Source organism: Carettochelys insculpta, chromosome 9, assembly GCF_033958435.1.
Source record: "Carettochelys insculpta isolate YL-2023 chromosome 9, ASM3395843v1, whole genome shotgun sequence".
Classification (NCBI taxonomy): Eukaryota; Metazoa; Chordata; order Testudines; family Carettochelyidae; genus Carettochelys; species Carettochelys insculpta.
Window position 1 is genome coordinate 1966786 of NC_134145.1, and position 15740 is coordinate 1982525.

Below are 15740 nucleotides of genomic sequence, written 5' to 3' on the forward strand. Positions count from 1 at the left end.
ATCTCTGAGCTGCAATTTATTTGCAAATTTGACTCCATCAACCAAGGATTAAACAGAGACTGGGAGTGGCTGGCCCCTTACAAAAGCAGCTTCTCTTTCCCCGGGGGGGTTAATATCTCTCCATTAGACTCTGACAATCAGCCCACGTCCCCCTGTCTGATCTGACTTGTTTTTTCTTCTTTTGATACATACCACTGATACTGGGCCATTTCCACCTTGCTGAATAGACCTTGTCAGCTCTGGCCCTCCCTCTTACTGGGACCCCACTCTTTAAATACCACTCTGGCCCACCCCACTCATGCATCTGATGAAGTGGGTCTTTGCCCACAAAAGCTGATGCTTCAAAATATCATAGAATCATAGAACACTAGGACCAGAAGGGGCCTCGAGAGGCCATCGAGTCCAGTCCCCTGCCCCGACGGCAGGACCGACCACTATCTACACCATCCCTGATAGACATCTATCTAATCTGTTCTTAAATATCTCCAGCGAGGGAGATTCCACAACCTCCCTTGGCAACTTATTCCAGTACTTGACCACCCTGACAGTTAGGAACTTTTTCCTAATGTCCAACCTAAACTTCCCTTGCTGCAGCTTAAGTCCATTGCCTCTTGTTCTCTCCTCAGAGGCCAAGAAGAACAAGTTTTCTCCCTCCTCCTTATGACACCCTTTAGGATATCTGAAAACCGCTATCATGTCCCCCCTCAATCTTCTTTTTTCCAAGCTAAACAAGCCCAATTCTTTCAGCCTTTCCTCATAAGTCATGTTCTCCAGACCTTTTATCATTCTAGTTGCTCTTCTCTGGACCTTCTCTAATTTCTCCACATCTTTCTTGAATTGGGGTGCCCAGAACTGGACACACTATTCCAGCTGAGGTCTAACCAGCGCAGAGTAGAGCAGTAGAATGATTTCTCGTGTCTTGTTCACAACACACCTGCTAATGCATCCCAGAATCATGTTTGCTTTTTTTGCAACAGCATCACACTGTTGACTGATATTTAACTTGTGATCTACTAAACCCCCTAGATCCCTTTCTGCTGTACTCCTTCCTAGACAGTCTTTTCCCATTCTGTATGTGTGAAACAGATTATTCCTTCCTAAGTGCAGCACCTTACATTTATCTTTATTAAACTTCATCCTGTTTACTTCAGCCCATTTCTCCAATTTATCTAGATCATTCTGAATTATGACCCTGTCCTCCAAGGTAGTTGCAACCCCTCCCAGCTTGGTATCATCTGCAAACTTAATAAGCGCACTTTCTATGCCAATATCCAAATCATTAATGAAGATATTGAACAGAACTGGTCCCAAAACAGACCCCTGCGGAACCCCACTTGTTATGCTTTTCCAGCTGGATTGAGCACCATTAACAACTACTCTCTGGGTGCGATTAGCCAGCCAGTTATGCACCCACCTTATGGCAGCGCGATTTAAGTTGGACTTGCCTAGTTTGTCGATAAGAATATTATGCGAGACCGTATCAAATGCTTTACTAAAGTCTAGGTATACCACATCCACTGCTTCTCCCTTATCTACGAGTCTCGTTATCGTGTCAAAAAAAGCTATCAGGTTGGTTTGACATGATTTGTTTTTTACAAAACCATGCTGGCTGTTCCCTATCACTTTACTACCTTCCAAGTGCTTGCAGATGACTTCCTTAACTACCTGCTCCATTATCTTTCCTGGCACAGAAGTTAAGCTTACTGGCCTGTAATTTCCTGGGTTGTTCTTATTCCCCTTTTTGTAGATGGGCACTATATTTTCCCTCTTCCAGTCTTCTGGAATCTCTCCTGTCTCCCATGACTTTCCAAAAATGAGAGCTAACGGCTCAGCTACCTCTTCTATCAGCTCCTTGAGGATTCTAGGATGCATTTCATCAGGCACTGGTGACTTGCAGACATCTAATTTTTCCAAATGGTTTTTAACTTGTTCTTTTTTTATTTCAAAAACTAACTCTACCCCTTTTCCACCAGCATTCACTATGTCAGGCATTCCTTCAGATTTCTCTGTGAAGACCGAAACAAAGAAGTCATTAAGCATCTCTGCCATTTCCAAGTTCCCCATTACTGTTTCTCCCTCCTCACTGAGCAATGGCCCTACCCTGTCCTTGGTCTTCCTCTTGTTTCTAATATATTTGTAAAAGGCCTTCTTGTTACCCTTTATGCCTGTAGCTAGTTGGAGCTCATTTTGTGCCTTATATGTTAGTCTATAAAGTGCCACAGGACTTCTTGTTGTTCTCTAACTGAGTCAGGTGATTCAGAATCTCCAGTACCTGATGGGAAGGAGAAAGGGTTTTTTTCCTCCACAGGAGAAAAGTATAAAATGGGACTAGCAGCGTCCTTCTCTGTCTTTGTTCTTGTTCCTCTTTCTGCTATGAGGATCCATGTTCCAGCATGCTGGTTCCAGGAGGCCAGGCCTCCAGTTCTCCAGTAACTTAGACTGTGTAACCTGGAATCACACCCCTTTTGGGGTGGACTTTCAGAGACTTTAAAGAATCAGTATAGACCATCAGTGGCCTCCATTAATAACTGTAATTAATGTATGTAAATTATTGCTTTAACAGTTTTTCTCTCTAACCCTGTTTTTCCTTCTTCATCAATAAACTTTTAAATGTTTAGATCTGAAGGATTGGCAAGCATGTTGTTTTGGGAATGATCCAAATATGTGTTGATCAGGGACCATGGCTGCACCCTTCTGGGCCTGGGAGAATCTGTGTGGTGTTCATGAAACAGGTTTTGACAGCTTCTGACCTGAGTTGCGGGATGTTGGTCTGGGCTGTTTAGAAGCGGCTGGGTTTGCTTATGTGGCTTCTGGCTGGCCAGTGGGGCTGGCAGAGGTAATCTGTGGCTGGCTGGATTTGCCTTAGTGAGGAGGAAATCCCAGCCTGGAGCTGTAAGTGGCCCAGATTTAAGCAAAGATACCCTGGGTTGATTTCCTTAGCTGTGTCCAGAAACCCCATCATATTAGAGCCTGGCAAAGTGACATCACGTGCACAACAAAGAGTTGTACATGCAATGTTCTTCTTTGAGTGATTACTCATGTTCATTCCACATTAGTGTGTGTATAAGCCATGTGTGCCGGTGACGGAAGATTTTCCCCTAGCAGCAGCCGTAGTGAAGCAGCTCTGCACCCCTGGGCTGCATCTACACTAGCAAGTTCTTTCAGAAAATCAGGCCCGATTTTGAAAGAACACACTGAGTGTCCACACACAAAATGTACTCTTTTGATTCCAGCTCTTCTTCTGGAAGCCCTCTTCTGCCCTGGATCAGGAGAAGCTCCTCCTTTCAGAAGCTTCTTTTAAAAAAAAAAAAAATGTGTAGACGCTCCATGGGCCCTTTTTCCGAAAGAGCAGTCCTCATGGCACCGGATTTTTCCATGCTTGGCCCTTTCTTCCCAAAGAATGGGGGCTGTGTGGACGCTCTCTGTTGAGAGAGCAGATCGATCTTTTGATCTGCTTTTTTGTGTGTGGACAACGCGCTCTTTTGAAAGAAGATCTTCCGGAAGATCAGCTTTTGAAAGATCTCTGCAGTGTAGGTGTGGCCCTGGAGCAGTGCCGCCAAGCCATGAGGTAAGACGTGCTGCACACTCCCCCCCATTTTCCTCTCCTTCGTGCCACGAGGGATGATGCACTGGGGCTGCTGGCTTGACTCGTAGCTAGATCTCCTCCTCTTAGCAGCTCTTCAGATAGTGCTTCATAGTTGGAGTTAATTTAATTTGTTCTCCCCAGATGGGAGATTTGGTAGGAACATGGCATTCCCGCCTTACCAGGCTTCAGATTTTGTGTTCCATGTGGTGCCCTATGCCTGTGAGTGACCCACGTCAGAGCTGGCGGTGGTGTCTCGGCAAGGGGCACATTAGTGACAAGTGCTGAATTTGTAGGTCATAATCTTCAAAAACCTTGTGCCATAACAAGCAAGCGCTGAACTGGCGCAGCTCAGGTAGTTTTGGATTTCTGCACCAGTATCTGCGTTGGATGAGAGATGATTTCCAAGGTAGAGGAAATGGTTGACATTCTGGAGTTCTCACTGATTTTAAGAGATGGTCCTTCAGACACACACAGGTCCCTCTTTCAAGCTCCTGGTCTCGTGTTCCCTGCTTAACCTCTCCTGGAAGGTGACTTTCCTGGTGGCCATTACCTTAGCCAGGTGGGTGTTGAAGCTGTGCATACTTATGTCAGAGCCTCGGTACATGATCTTCTAAAAGGAAAAGTCCAGCTCTGCTCACACCCACCTTTCATCCCACACCAGTCAGGACATTGCCGGCAGATTGTGTTGAGGAGGTGCCTGTCTCGTCTCAGCTCATTTCCTCGTGGATTACTTTGTGCAGCTGCATGTGCTACATCCTCACCAAGGGTTCCCCCCTGCCTCTCATGATGCATTCCACGTGATCGTAGGCCTCTTTGGTGGCTTTCCTGGCTCCTGTACCCCTTCTGGAAATCTGTAGAGCTGCAGTGTGGTGTTTGGTGTATACCTTCATCTCACACTACACCACTGTGCAGCAGTCAAAACAGGATGCAGTCTTTGGTGCAGCGGTCCTCAAGTCAGCTGTGCTCTGACTCCAGTTGCTCCTCCTGGGTAAGGGGTGTGTATCACCTGAGTGGAACACATGCAAGCAGGCACTTGAGAAAGAAAAAACAGACACACTTCTCCATAACTGTTTTTTGCGATGCTGCTCATACCTCTTCCATACCCACCCTCCTTTCCCAATGTCAGAGTAGGTGGCAAGGGGGAACTGATCAGTGCTTGGGTCAGCAGAGTCTTATATAGGGCTCCACTCCAGGGGGGTTCCACAGCCAACCTGATGGGCAGCAGCTAGGGCAAACCTTTCCAGCAGCTGTGCACCGTGCATGCACACCTAATTGGGCTCAATATGAGAAGTGTGTCCAGCAGAACAACAGCTATGAAGGCCTGTTCCTGATCTGGAACAGAATCTGGGGCTGAGCTAACCAGGATGTGTGCTTCTCAACAACAATGGGGAGCAGCTACCTATTTTTTGTCCTGGGAATATTTCTGTAGCTGTTCCCCATTGTTCCAACGAGGCACACATCCTGATCAGCTCATCCCCCAGACTCTCGTTCCAGATCTCTCCACTCCTCTCAGATGCAGTTTGTGAATTACTAGTGTGTTTATGCCTCTGTCAGCAACGTTGCTCTGAAGAATGCTTGTCTGATCACAAGGGTGGAGACATGGAGTGCTCTGAAGCAGTCAAGTGCAGCTGGAAAGCTGAACCGCTTACAGGAGTGAGGTAGATGTTTGCTTGGGTGAGTTAGTGACAAGACCAGCTCCATTCTAACCAGGAAAGCTTTTTGTGCGTCCCTGTTCACTGTCTTGCACTGCGCTATCTCTTCAGGCTCTTCCTACAAAAGTTTCCGGTGGTTCTGATGACTTTGGATGTAAAGAACCTGGCGATTCAAAGGTATTTTGATGGAGTATATTTGATTGAAGTTCTCTATAATGTGTATGTTATTGACCACATGGTAAACTCCAGCTGTTGTCGTCAGTCAGGAATAGTTATGGCTTTCAGTGAGGAGCTGCTGTCCTGGTTTGTGGTGTGAGAGATTAGCTGCTGCTGTTGTTTCATGGAGTCTCCTGTTTTTGTCTTTCAGAATATGACAAATTGGGCTTTCTTCTGAAGCTGGACTCAAAACTGTGAGTAGAATAATGGGAATGCTACTTACCTTTGTCTTTTTTGATATGGGTTCCATTGCAAACAACAAAAAGTTGCTTAATGATTCCCAGCATTCTGTTTGCTTTTCTGACTGCCACGTCACATTGAATGGATATTTTTAGAGAACTATCCACAATGACTCCAAGATCTCTTTCTTGAGTTGTAACAGCTAATTTAAACCCTTCATTTTATATGTATAATATATATTGTTTTACAATATTAATTACTTTGCATTTATCAGCACTGAATTTTATCTGCCATTGTGTTGCCTATTTAGAGGTCTCTTTGAAGCGCTTGGCAGTCTGCTTTGAACTTAACTATCTTGAGTAGTTTTGTTTCATTTGCAAATTTTGCCAATGCCACATCCGTTTTTCCAGATCATTTATAAATATATTGAATAGGACTGGTCCCAGTACAGACCCATGATGGACACTACCTTTCCATTCTGAAAGCTGATTATTTATTTTTACCATTTGTTTCCACTCTTCTAACCAGTTACCAATCCAAGAGAGGACCTTCCCTCTTATCCCATGACAATTTACTTTGCTTAAGTGTCTTTGGTGAGGGACCTTCTCAGAATATTTCTGAAAAATCTAAATGCCTGAGATCCATTGGATTCCCCTTGTCCATGTACCTGTTGAACCCCCTCAAATAATTCAGTAGAGCGGTGAGGCATGATTTCCCTTTACAGAAACCATGCTGATGCTTCCCCAACAAATTATGTTCATCTGTGTGTGACTGTTCTGTTCTTTACAATAGTTTCGACCAGTTTGTCTGGCACTGAAATCGTACGTACTGGACTGTAATTGCTGGGATCACCTAAGGAGCTCTTAAAAATTTGGCATCCCACTAGTCATTCTCTAGTCATTTGGTAAAAAAGCTTATTTAAATGATAGGTTACAAACTGTAGTTAGTAGGTCTGTAATTTCATCTTTGAGTTCCTTTGGTGCACCTGGGTGAACACCTTCTGGTCCTGGTAACGTCTTAATGTTTAGTTTATCATTTTGTTTCAAAATCACCTCTGCTGATACCTCAATCTGGGGAAGTTCCTCAGATTTGTCACATGATGCAAATGTCTTGGGATCATAAATTTCCTTCACATCCTTAGCCATGGAGACAGAGGCAAAAAATTCATTTAGTTTTTCTTTGAGTACTTTTTCATGTCAAATCCAAGTAGGCGCATGCATGCTGCATGCACAGTTGTCTGAAAGTTTATCTGTGAGTGGTATTGTCAGGATGGCTGCAGAGCCCCCCGGAGTCATGCTGTCTTGGCAGTATATATAGGTCACTGCTGCCTCTTAAGTTCCTTCTTACTGCCAGTCATGGTCATTGGAGCTGAGTGACTTTCTTGCCTCAGCATTTCCTGTGGTATTTCCATTTTTGCAGACTGTAAATAGTTAAACAGTGTTACAGCAGTTAGTATTAGACCTGGGGTTCCACTGCCACTCCAGTCCCCTCCTCTCTAGGGGCTTGGGGCATGCCTTGATCCCAAGGCTTTAAATTGTGTGGAACCTGCCACTAGCCCATGCCGAGAAGTGACTCCTGCCTACAGTGTCTGGGGAAGCACATCAAACAGATCACCACAACATCTGCAAAGATTTCTGCCCAAGAATGAAAAAGAAGATGGACTTCAGACTTGAGTCACTCCTTGCAGAGGCAGCCCTCCATCCCCAGCTGGCCCTGGGCCTACAGAACTCAGCACCAAGCACCTCTTTGCGGAGCTATCCACACTCCATTAGAGAAGCTATGGCACTGAGGAAGGAATATCTGATTTGAGACCCTTGGTATCCTCAGTACGGGGCACCAAAATCCAGGGCAGCAGTGTGGCACCACTCACACTCCCTAGCACTGCATAAGTGACACAAGACGAGTAGGAGAGGATGCTCACCCTCAGCGAGAGCAGCTGTGACAGACAGCACTAGCAGTGTGCACCCCATGCTGGGATATCTGTTGCCCATCTCAAAGGAAATGGGACCAGTGACATTGGGTCTGCAGAAGGGTCTGAGTCCAGTGCCATTAGATTGTCCTGCTAGAGAGTACCTTGAGAGGAGCTGGAGCTCACTTACAGGCACGTTTGGGGCAGTAGGGCTCCTGATTGCCATAATAGCACCATTGTCCCCTGCCAGACGTGGGGCAGACCACCAGCAGTACAAGGCACAATGCCATCCAGAGGTAAGCCTGTGGTGATTAGATATCGTTCACCATTCTCGTGACACTGTTCCCTGGCGCTGTCCTGCTAAGCACAGGCGTAGTCTGGGGGTTAGAGAGGCAGGTTCAGCAGAGGTCTTTCCGGTCGCTGGACTGTGCGCACTTGCAGCAGGCTCAGGGCTTAGCTTCTTGGTAACTTGGTGCAGACCCATGAGGCCAGAAGTACTGAGAGACGCCATTGGCATTTCCACCTTGTCTGGTCTATTTAAATAGTGAGCTCCTTGGAGCAGGAGCTGTTATTCTGTGCTGTACTTAGTGCAGTGAGACCCTGGTCTTGGTTGGTCTCTGAGGCTATGTCAAACGCAGGCTTCTGTTGGGGGCCTGGAGGGCTCTGAACCGAAGTCAGGAACGTTCTGCTCTTATTCCAGTCTTCTTCGTTCCACAAGGAAGAAAGGATGTATTGGCACAGGAGTTTTTCCCGACATTTGGCCCTGTCCTCATGGAGCCAAATGTCAGGAAAGCCTCTTCTGACAGAACTGTTGGCCGGAGATATGACATGCATTGCACGGTTTGCATATCTTTTGCTGGCAGTTCTTGGCAATCTAAACATAGCCTAGGTGGTAAAATAATATTACTGACTTCTTAAATGAAATATTTATATAGCATCATAAATGTGCCTGTTTGGCGCCCATCATGTGAGTTAGTAAAACAGTCCTGAAAAGCTTGTGGACTGAAGGCTGCTGACATGAAGAAAACAAATACTATGGCGCTGGATTGTGGTAATGGGGCAGGAAGTACAAGAGGTTCATGGACAAGATCATTTGGTTGTTTACTATTACTGGTTGGCGTTATGGTCTCATAGGACATGTCTACACTTAGGAAAAACTTCGAAATGGCCGTGCTAATGGCCAAATCGAAGAATACTAATGATGCGCTGAAATGAATATTCAGAGCTTCATTAGCATGCTGCTGGCTGTGGCACTTCAAAAGGGGATTTCGATGTTTGCAGGATCCTTTAGAAAAGGACCCCTGTGTAGACGAGCCGCACATGATCAAAACACAGCACTTTCAAATGCCACAGCCAGGAGCATGCTAAGGAGGCGCTGAATATTCATTTCAGCGCCTTATTAGTATTCTTCGATTTGGCCATTAGCATGGCCACTTCGAAATTTTTCCTAAGTGTAGACGTAGCCATTGTGTTCTGCATAGAAGTAAGAGTGAAGGGTAAAGCTTTAAAGCTAAGATATCTGCTAAGTTTTCTACAGAACTAAATGAAGATTGTAGTGTGGTGGGAGCAGTTCATGTTGTGGAACAGCTGGGCTCAAGGCCTGCTGCTACAGAATGTATCGTATGTTGAAAACGCTGTTGATAGAAATGGCTTTGTTGCATGGCCTCTCTTGTAGATGTGGTTGGAATTCTGCCACTGCTGTGTAACATTATAAAATTGCCTTAGCTGTTGACAGCATGTAAAAGCCTCATGTGACCTGGTGAAACACTTGGCGCAACAGAACAGTTTCTTCTCCTTGTCCTTGTTTTCCGTTGTTCCATGTCTATCTTTTGTCAGTAGTTAGTGACATTTAAGATACTTAGCAAAGAACCTTGCGTAGGTAGCTCTGCCATAGGGTGTGAACACCTTGGTTCGCAGTTTAACTTCTGGGGTACAATTTGGTTTATTTATCAGGTATAAATAGAGGGAGACATTTCACATTTGGCTTTTTAATTTTACCCGTTTCTCTCGCTTTTTCTTTTGCACCGCAGATGCCTGATACAGGTTGTTCAGACTGATTTAATTGTTATAATTACAGCTATATGACAATTCTTTTGCTTTTGAACTTTTCCTGAGCTTATGGGAGCTGCATGGAAACCAGATTTGTTTTTCCCCCTTTGCAGGAATATCTGGAATTGCTTTGAATTCTATTTTCTTTTGAAATCTTATTTCTGATGGATACCTCCCTGAAGTATTTATCAAGGCTAGCCTTGCAGGGGGAATTTCTCTTGGAAATGGAATGCAGGGCTTTCTAATGTTGAGCCGTTTGTCTTTTAAAGCGACATCTGGAAAATATTCTTTGTTTCAGGCTTGTCATTAGTAAAGAAAAATCACACATCCCAAGAAACCCTCTTCTTAGCTGGGAGCAAAGCATAGCAATGCATATATAGGAGGGAATGACTCCTTGTTCTCTTCTGGCCTGTATGGGCTAAGTATGAAGTCGACTCACTATTCTGTGGAAATAATTTTCATCATTTTTTAAAGGTGGGGTTTGTTAATGACCTGTAAGTGGGAAGAGGGAATGAAGTGAGTGGCAAGGTGAGCACATTTGCGAACAACACACAGATTCTGAATTAGTTACACCTTGGTGGATTCTCACAGAAGGTCTGTTAAATAGAATTGTAGAATGCTAAACTTGAAGGAACCTCAAGAGGTCCTGGAATCTAGTTCCTTGCACTCATGGCAAGACTAACTACCATTTGGACCATCCCTAACAGGTGGTTTTCTTACTCCTGGAGTTGTTCGTTTTTATTTATTACATTACATTAGTACCTCCCATATGTGCAGTTACAGAAATTAGAATCCCAAAATCAAACCAAAAATGTGCATAGTCCATGAAACAAACTGGGCTCCTGGAAGACTCTCTGATCCTAAGAATCCAAATTGTCTCATTTCAACCTCTGGTCATTGGATTGTTAGACCTTTCTCTGCTAGATTGAGGAGCCCATAATTAAATATTTGTGCTCATGTAAGTACTTAAACTGTAATCAACTACCCTTTAACATTTTCTTTAAGATAAATAGATTATTCTCTGTAAATCTGTCACTATAAGGCATATTTCTAATCTGTTACTCATTCTCCTGGCTCTGATCTAAACCCTTTCCAATTTATCAACATCCCTCCTGAACTGTGAAAACCAGAATTGGATACAGTATTTTAGCTTTCAACAGTGCCAAATACAGAGGTAAAATACATGCTACTGCCACTTGAGGGGTGCCCCTGTTTATGCAGCCAAGGATCGCATTAGCTATTCTGACCACAGCATCACTCTGGAAGCCCTGTTCAGTTCCCCAGGATTCTGAGATCATTTTCAGAGCCACTGCTTCCCAGATAGAGAGCCCAGTTGGGTAAGTATGTTCTGTGGGTTTTGTTCCTAGATGTACACATTTGCCTGAAACCATATTAAAACTCATACTGCTTGCTTGTGCCTAGCTTACCATGCCATCCAGATCACTCTGTGTCAGTGACCTGTGTTCTTCATTATTTATTACCCCCCTAATTTTTGGGTCATCTGCAGGATGACCATCTGTCCCATTTTCACCGTGACAGTCCTGTATTTTAGGCAGGCACACCACTCTTTTTTTAAGGCTTGCAAGAGTGTGAGAGCAAGGCTAGGCAGGGCAGGGGTTAGCCAGGGCCTATTGGCCCAGTCAGCCCCACCTTGGTTCACCTGCAGTCAGTGTCAGGCCTGGAGGAGTATGAAGGGAGGGAAGCCAGCCCAGTTTGGGGCTGACCAGCCAAGAGGCAGGAGCTGGCTCTGAGGCAGCAGAAACTGAGCCAGACCGGCCACCCAGTCGGCCGCTGGAAGGCACAGCCTGAGGACCTCTCCCAGGCACAGAGGGAAGTGGGGAGCCCCTCCCAGGGACCCCCTCTCCCGCCAAAGGAGGAACTAGGTTCTCAGAGCCATGCCCCAAACTTATCCCCTAGACTCTTGGGTGGGGCTGAAGACCCACATCCCAGGCCCTGGCCGGGGGCCTAGTCATTAGGCCACCCTGTCCCAGGTGGGCACTGCTCACAAGGCTAATTGTCCTGTATATTCACTCCCCTGCTGTGCTGTCCTTTCTCTAAGTCAGTGCAGCTGCAGGTAAAATCAATCAGGAGCTGCCCCCCATGTCCCATATTTGGCCTAGGGAAATATGGTCACTCTTGTCATCTGGAAGTTTTATCAGTTCTGGAAAAAAATGCAATAAAATGGAGTTGGGGAATTTGTGTTACCAGTCAAAAAGGGGATCTCCGACTAGCTCTGGGTAGTTCTGTGAAAATATCTGCCCAATGTGCAACGATAGTGAAAAAAGCTAGTGGTGTTCAGAATTGTTAGGAATGGAAGCGATAACAAGACAGAAACTATCATAATGTCTCTGTATAAACCCATCGTATGCCCCCACCTTGAATTCTGTGTGCAGTACTGTTCACTCATCTCAAAAAATATTAGAATTAGAAAAGATATAGAGAAATCTAACAAAAATAATAAAGGGTCTGAAACAGCTTCTGTGAGGAAAGATTAGAAAGACTGGAATGATTAGGGTGTATATGGTGGAGGTCTATAAAATCATGAATGTTATGGAGAAAGTGAATGGGGAAGTGTTGTTTTACTCCTTCACATAAAACAAAAACTAAGGGCTACCTGATTAAATTAAGAGACAGCAGGTTTTAAATGAGCAAAAGCAACTACTTTTTCCACAGTCAACCTGTGGAATTCATTGCCAGGGTATGTTGTGAAGGCCAAAAGTATAACTGGGTTTAATAAGGGAATACAGTAAATCATGGATGGTAGGATCATCAGTTACGGTTAGCCAAGATGGTCAGGGATGCAATCCCATGCACAGGTGTCCACAAACTGCCAAATGCTAGAAGCTGGGGCTGAATGAATCGAAAGAATATCTTCCATTTGCTTGTTCTGAACTACCTGGTGTAGGCAATGGTCAGAGGAAAGGCAGCTGGGCCAGATGGATCACTGTTCTGGCCTAATGTTGTTGTTGTTACGATGATTTTGCATGGGCTCCCAGGCTATAGACAGAAACGTTAACTAACCGGGCCAAGAACTGATCCCTGGGGGAGTCCACTAGAAACACACCCTCTTGATAATTCCCTTTCTACAATTACATTTTGAGACTTGTCAGCCAGCTTCACGCCCATTGAAGGTGCCGTGTTATATCTGGCTAATATTTTAACCAAAATGTCATCACGTACCAAGCTAAATGCCTTACTGAAATCGAGGTTTATTGCATCCATCAAGCTTGTAATGTCATAAAAAAATTTAGATAGGATCTGCTTTCCATGAAGGCTCACGACGGATGAGAAAGATAGAAGGGATGCAACTGTTGGCAGTGATCACCGCCTTGTGATAGCCTCCAAGAAGCTAAAGCTGAGAAGTGCGGGCCCACTAAACAAGAGACACAAACGTTTTGTTACGGGCAAGCAAAAATATCTTGAAATACAGAAAGCTTTCATTCTGCAGGTAAAGAATGGGCTTCAGCCACTTGTAGCCCTTGATGAAGTGGAGGCGAATGCAGCTGAGAACAACAAAAGAAGTGTATCAAAGTAACAGCAATTTATAAACAGAGGAGTGAAGCAGAAGAGGAGGAAGGAGTTGATTATATCCAGTATGTGGGACACCAGAGAAATCAGAAAATCCCTGGAGAAAAGTGTTTGATACAAAATCCCAGAAGCTAAAGGACAAATTCTGTGAGCGATATAGCAAGGCAAAACAGGAGGTCAAACACCTTCTGAGAGCAGACAAATGATGTGTTGATAATCCAGCAATGTGAGCAGAGGATGCTTCTGTTTGTGGTGAGCAAGGAATGATCTATATAATTATGCAATCTATCAGTGGTAAATGGCAGACACCAACAAACACTCTCATCAGGGACAAACAAGACCCCCGCTAACAACAGAAGAACTAGAAGAAAGAAAGGAAGCAAACAAAGAACCACCATGGCTAAACAGCCATGTTAAAAAGGCAGTGAGAGAGAAAAGGGCAGCTTTTAAAAAGTGGAAGTCAAATCCTAGTGAGGAAAATAGAAAGGAACACAAACACTCCCAAATTAAGTGTCATAATGGAATAAGAAAAGCCAAAAAAGATTTTGAGGAACAGCTAGCCAAAAATTAAAAAAAGATAGTAAAATGTTTTTTAAATACATTAGAAGCAGGAAGCCCACTAAAAAAGCAGTGGGGCCCTTGGACGATAAAGATATAAAAGGAGCGATCAAGGAAGACAGCGCCATTGTGGAGCGATTAAATGATTTCTTTGCTTCAGTCTTCATGGCTGAGGATGTTACAGAGGTTCCTAAATCTGAGCCAGGCTTTTTAGGTGACAAATCTGAGGAACTCACTCAGATTGAAGTGACATTAGAGGAGGTTTTGGAGTTAATTGATAAGCTGAATAGTAACAGTCTCCAGGACCAGACGGTATTCACCCAAGGGTTCTGAAAGAACTCATATGTGAAACTGCGGAGTTATTAACAGTGGTTTGTAACCTATCCTTTAAATCCACTTTGGTACCAAATGACTGGAAGACGGCCAATATAACGCCAATATTTAAAAAAGGCTCTAGAGGAGACCCTGGCAATTATAGACCGATAAGTTTAACATCAGTACCAGGCAAATTAGTAGAAACACTAGTAAAGAATAAAATTGCAAGGCACGTAGAAGAGCATGAATTGTTGGGCAAAAGTCAGCATGGTTTCTGCAGAGGGAAGTCGTGTCTAACTAATCTATTAGAATTCTTTGAAGGGGTTAATAAACATGCGGACAAGGGGCACCCAGTGGACATAATATACCTAGATTTCCAGAAAGCCTTTGACACGGTCCCACACCAAAGGCTTTTATGTAAATTAGGTGGTCATGGGATAGGAGGAAAGATCCTTTCATGGATCAGGAATTGGTTAAAAGACAGAAAACAAAGGGTTGGAATAAATGGTAAATTTTCACAGTGGAGGAGGGTAACTAGTGGTGTTCCCCAGGGGTCAGTCCTGGGACCGATCCTGTTCAACTTGTTCATCAATGATCTAGAAAATGAGGTAAGCAGTGAGGTGGCAAAGTTTGCAGATGACACCAAGTTGTTCAGGACAGTCAAAACCAAAAGGGATTGTGAAGAACTACAAAAAGATCTCAGCAAACTTAGTGATTGGGCAGCAAAATGGCAAATGAAATTTAATGTGGGTAAGTGTAAGGTAATGCATGTTGGAAAAAATAACCCAAATTACACGTACTACATGATGGGGTCAAATTTAGCTACGACAGATCAGGAAAGGGATCTTGGAGTTATAGTGGATAGTTCTCTGAAGACATCCACGCAGTGTGCAGCGGCAGTTAGTAAAGCAAATAGGATGTTAGGAATTATTAAAAAAGGGATCGATAATAAGACAAAAGATATCATACTTCCCCTATATAAAACTATGGTACGCCCACATCTTGAGTACTGCGTGCAGATGTGGTCTCCTCACCTCAAAAAAGATATATTGGCATTAGAAAAGGTTCAGAAAAGGGCGACTAAGGTGATTAGGGGCTTGGAACGCGTCCCATATGGGGAGAGGCTGGAGAGACTGGGACTTTTCAGTTTGGAAAAGAGGCGATTGAGGGGCGATATGATAGAGGTATATAAAATCATGAATGGTGTGGAGAAAGTGAATATAGAAAAATTATTTACCTTTTCCCATAATACAAGAACTAGAGGACACCAAATGAAATTGATGGGTAGTAGGTTCAAAACTAATAAAAGGAAATTTTTCTTCACACAGCGCACTGTCAACCTGTGGAACTCCTTGCCCGAGGAGGCTGTGAAGGCCAGGACTCTATTAGGGTTTAAAAAAGAGCTTGATAAATTTTTGCAGGTTAGGTCCATAAATGGCTATTAGCCAGGGATAAAGTATGGTGCCCTAGCCTTCAGACCAAGGGCGGGAGATGGATGGCAGGAGATAAATCACTTGATCATTGTCTTCTGTTCTCCTTCTCTGGGGCACCTGGCATTGGCCACCGTTGGCAGATGGGATGCTGGGCTGGATGGACCTTTGGTCTGACCCAGTATGGCCATTCTTATGTTCTTATCCAAGAGGCAGAAGACTGTTTTGATTTCAACCCAAACGCCCCAGTTTAAGGAAGAGAACATTGAAGCCATCAAATCATTCAAAAATGGGAAACTGCTGACAAGGATAATTTG

General features: G+C 44.2%; 1 protein-coding gene across 13 annotated transcripts in view; it reads left to right on the forward strand.

Moving 5' to 3' along the window:
* ST3GAL3 (ST3 beta-galactoside alpha-2,3-sialyltransferase 3) overlaps window positions 1–15740 on the forward strand; it is a 355629-nt gene that overhangs the window by 142523 nt on the left and 197366 nt on the right. For 10 of the 13 annotated variants that reach the window (XM_075002696.1, XM_075002691.1, XM_075002688.1 and 7 more), the window contains one exon: window positions 5606–5648. The exons of the other annotated variants lie outside the window; for them this stretch is intronic. In XM_075002696.1, the coding sequence (XP_074858797.1) occupies window positions 5606–5648 (43 nt within the window). The remainder of the gene's footprint in view (window positions 1–5605; window positions 5649–15740) is intronic. 13 annotated transcript variants of the gene reach the window in all.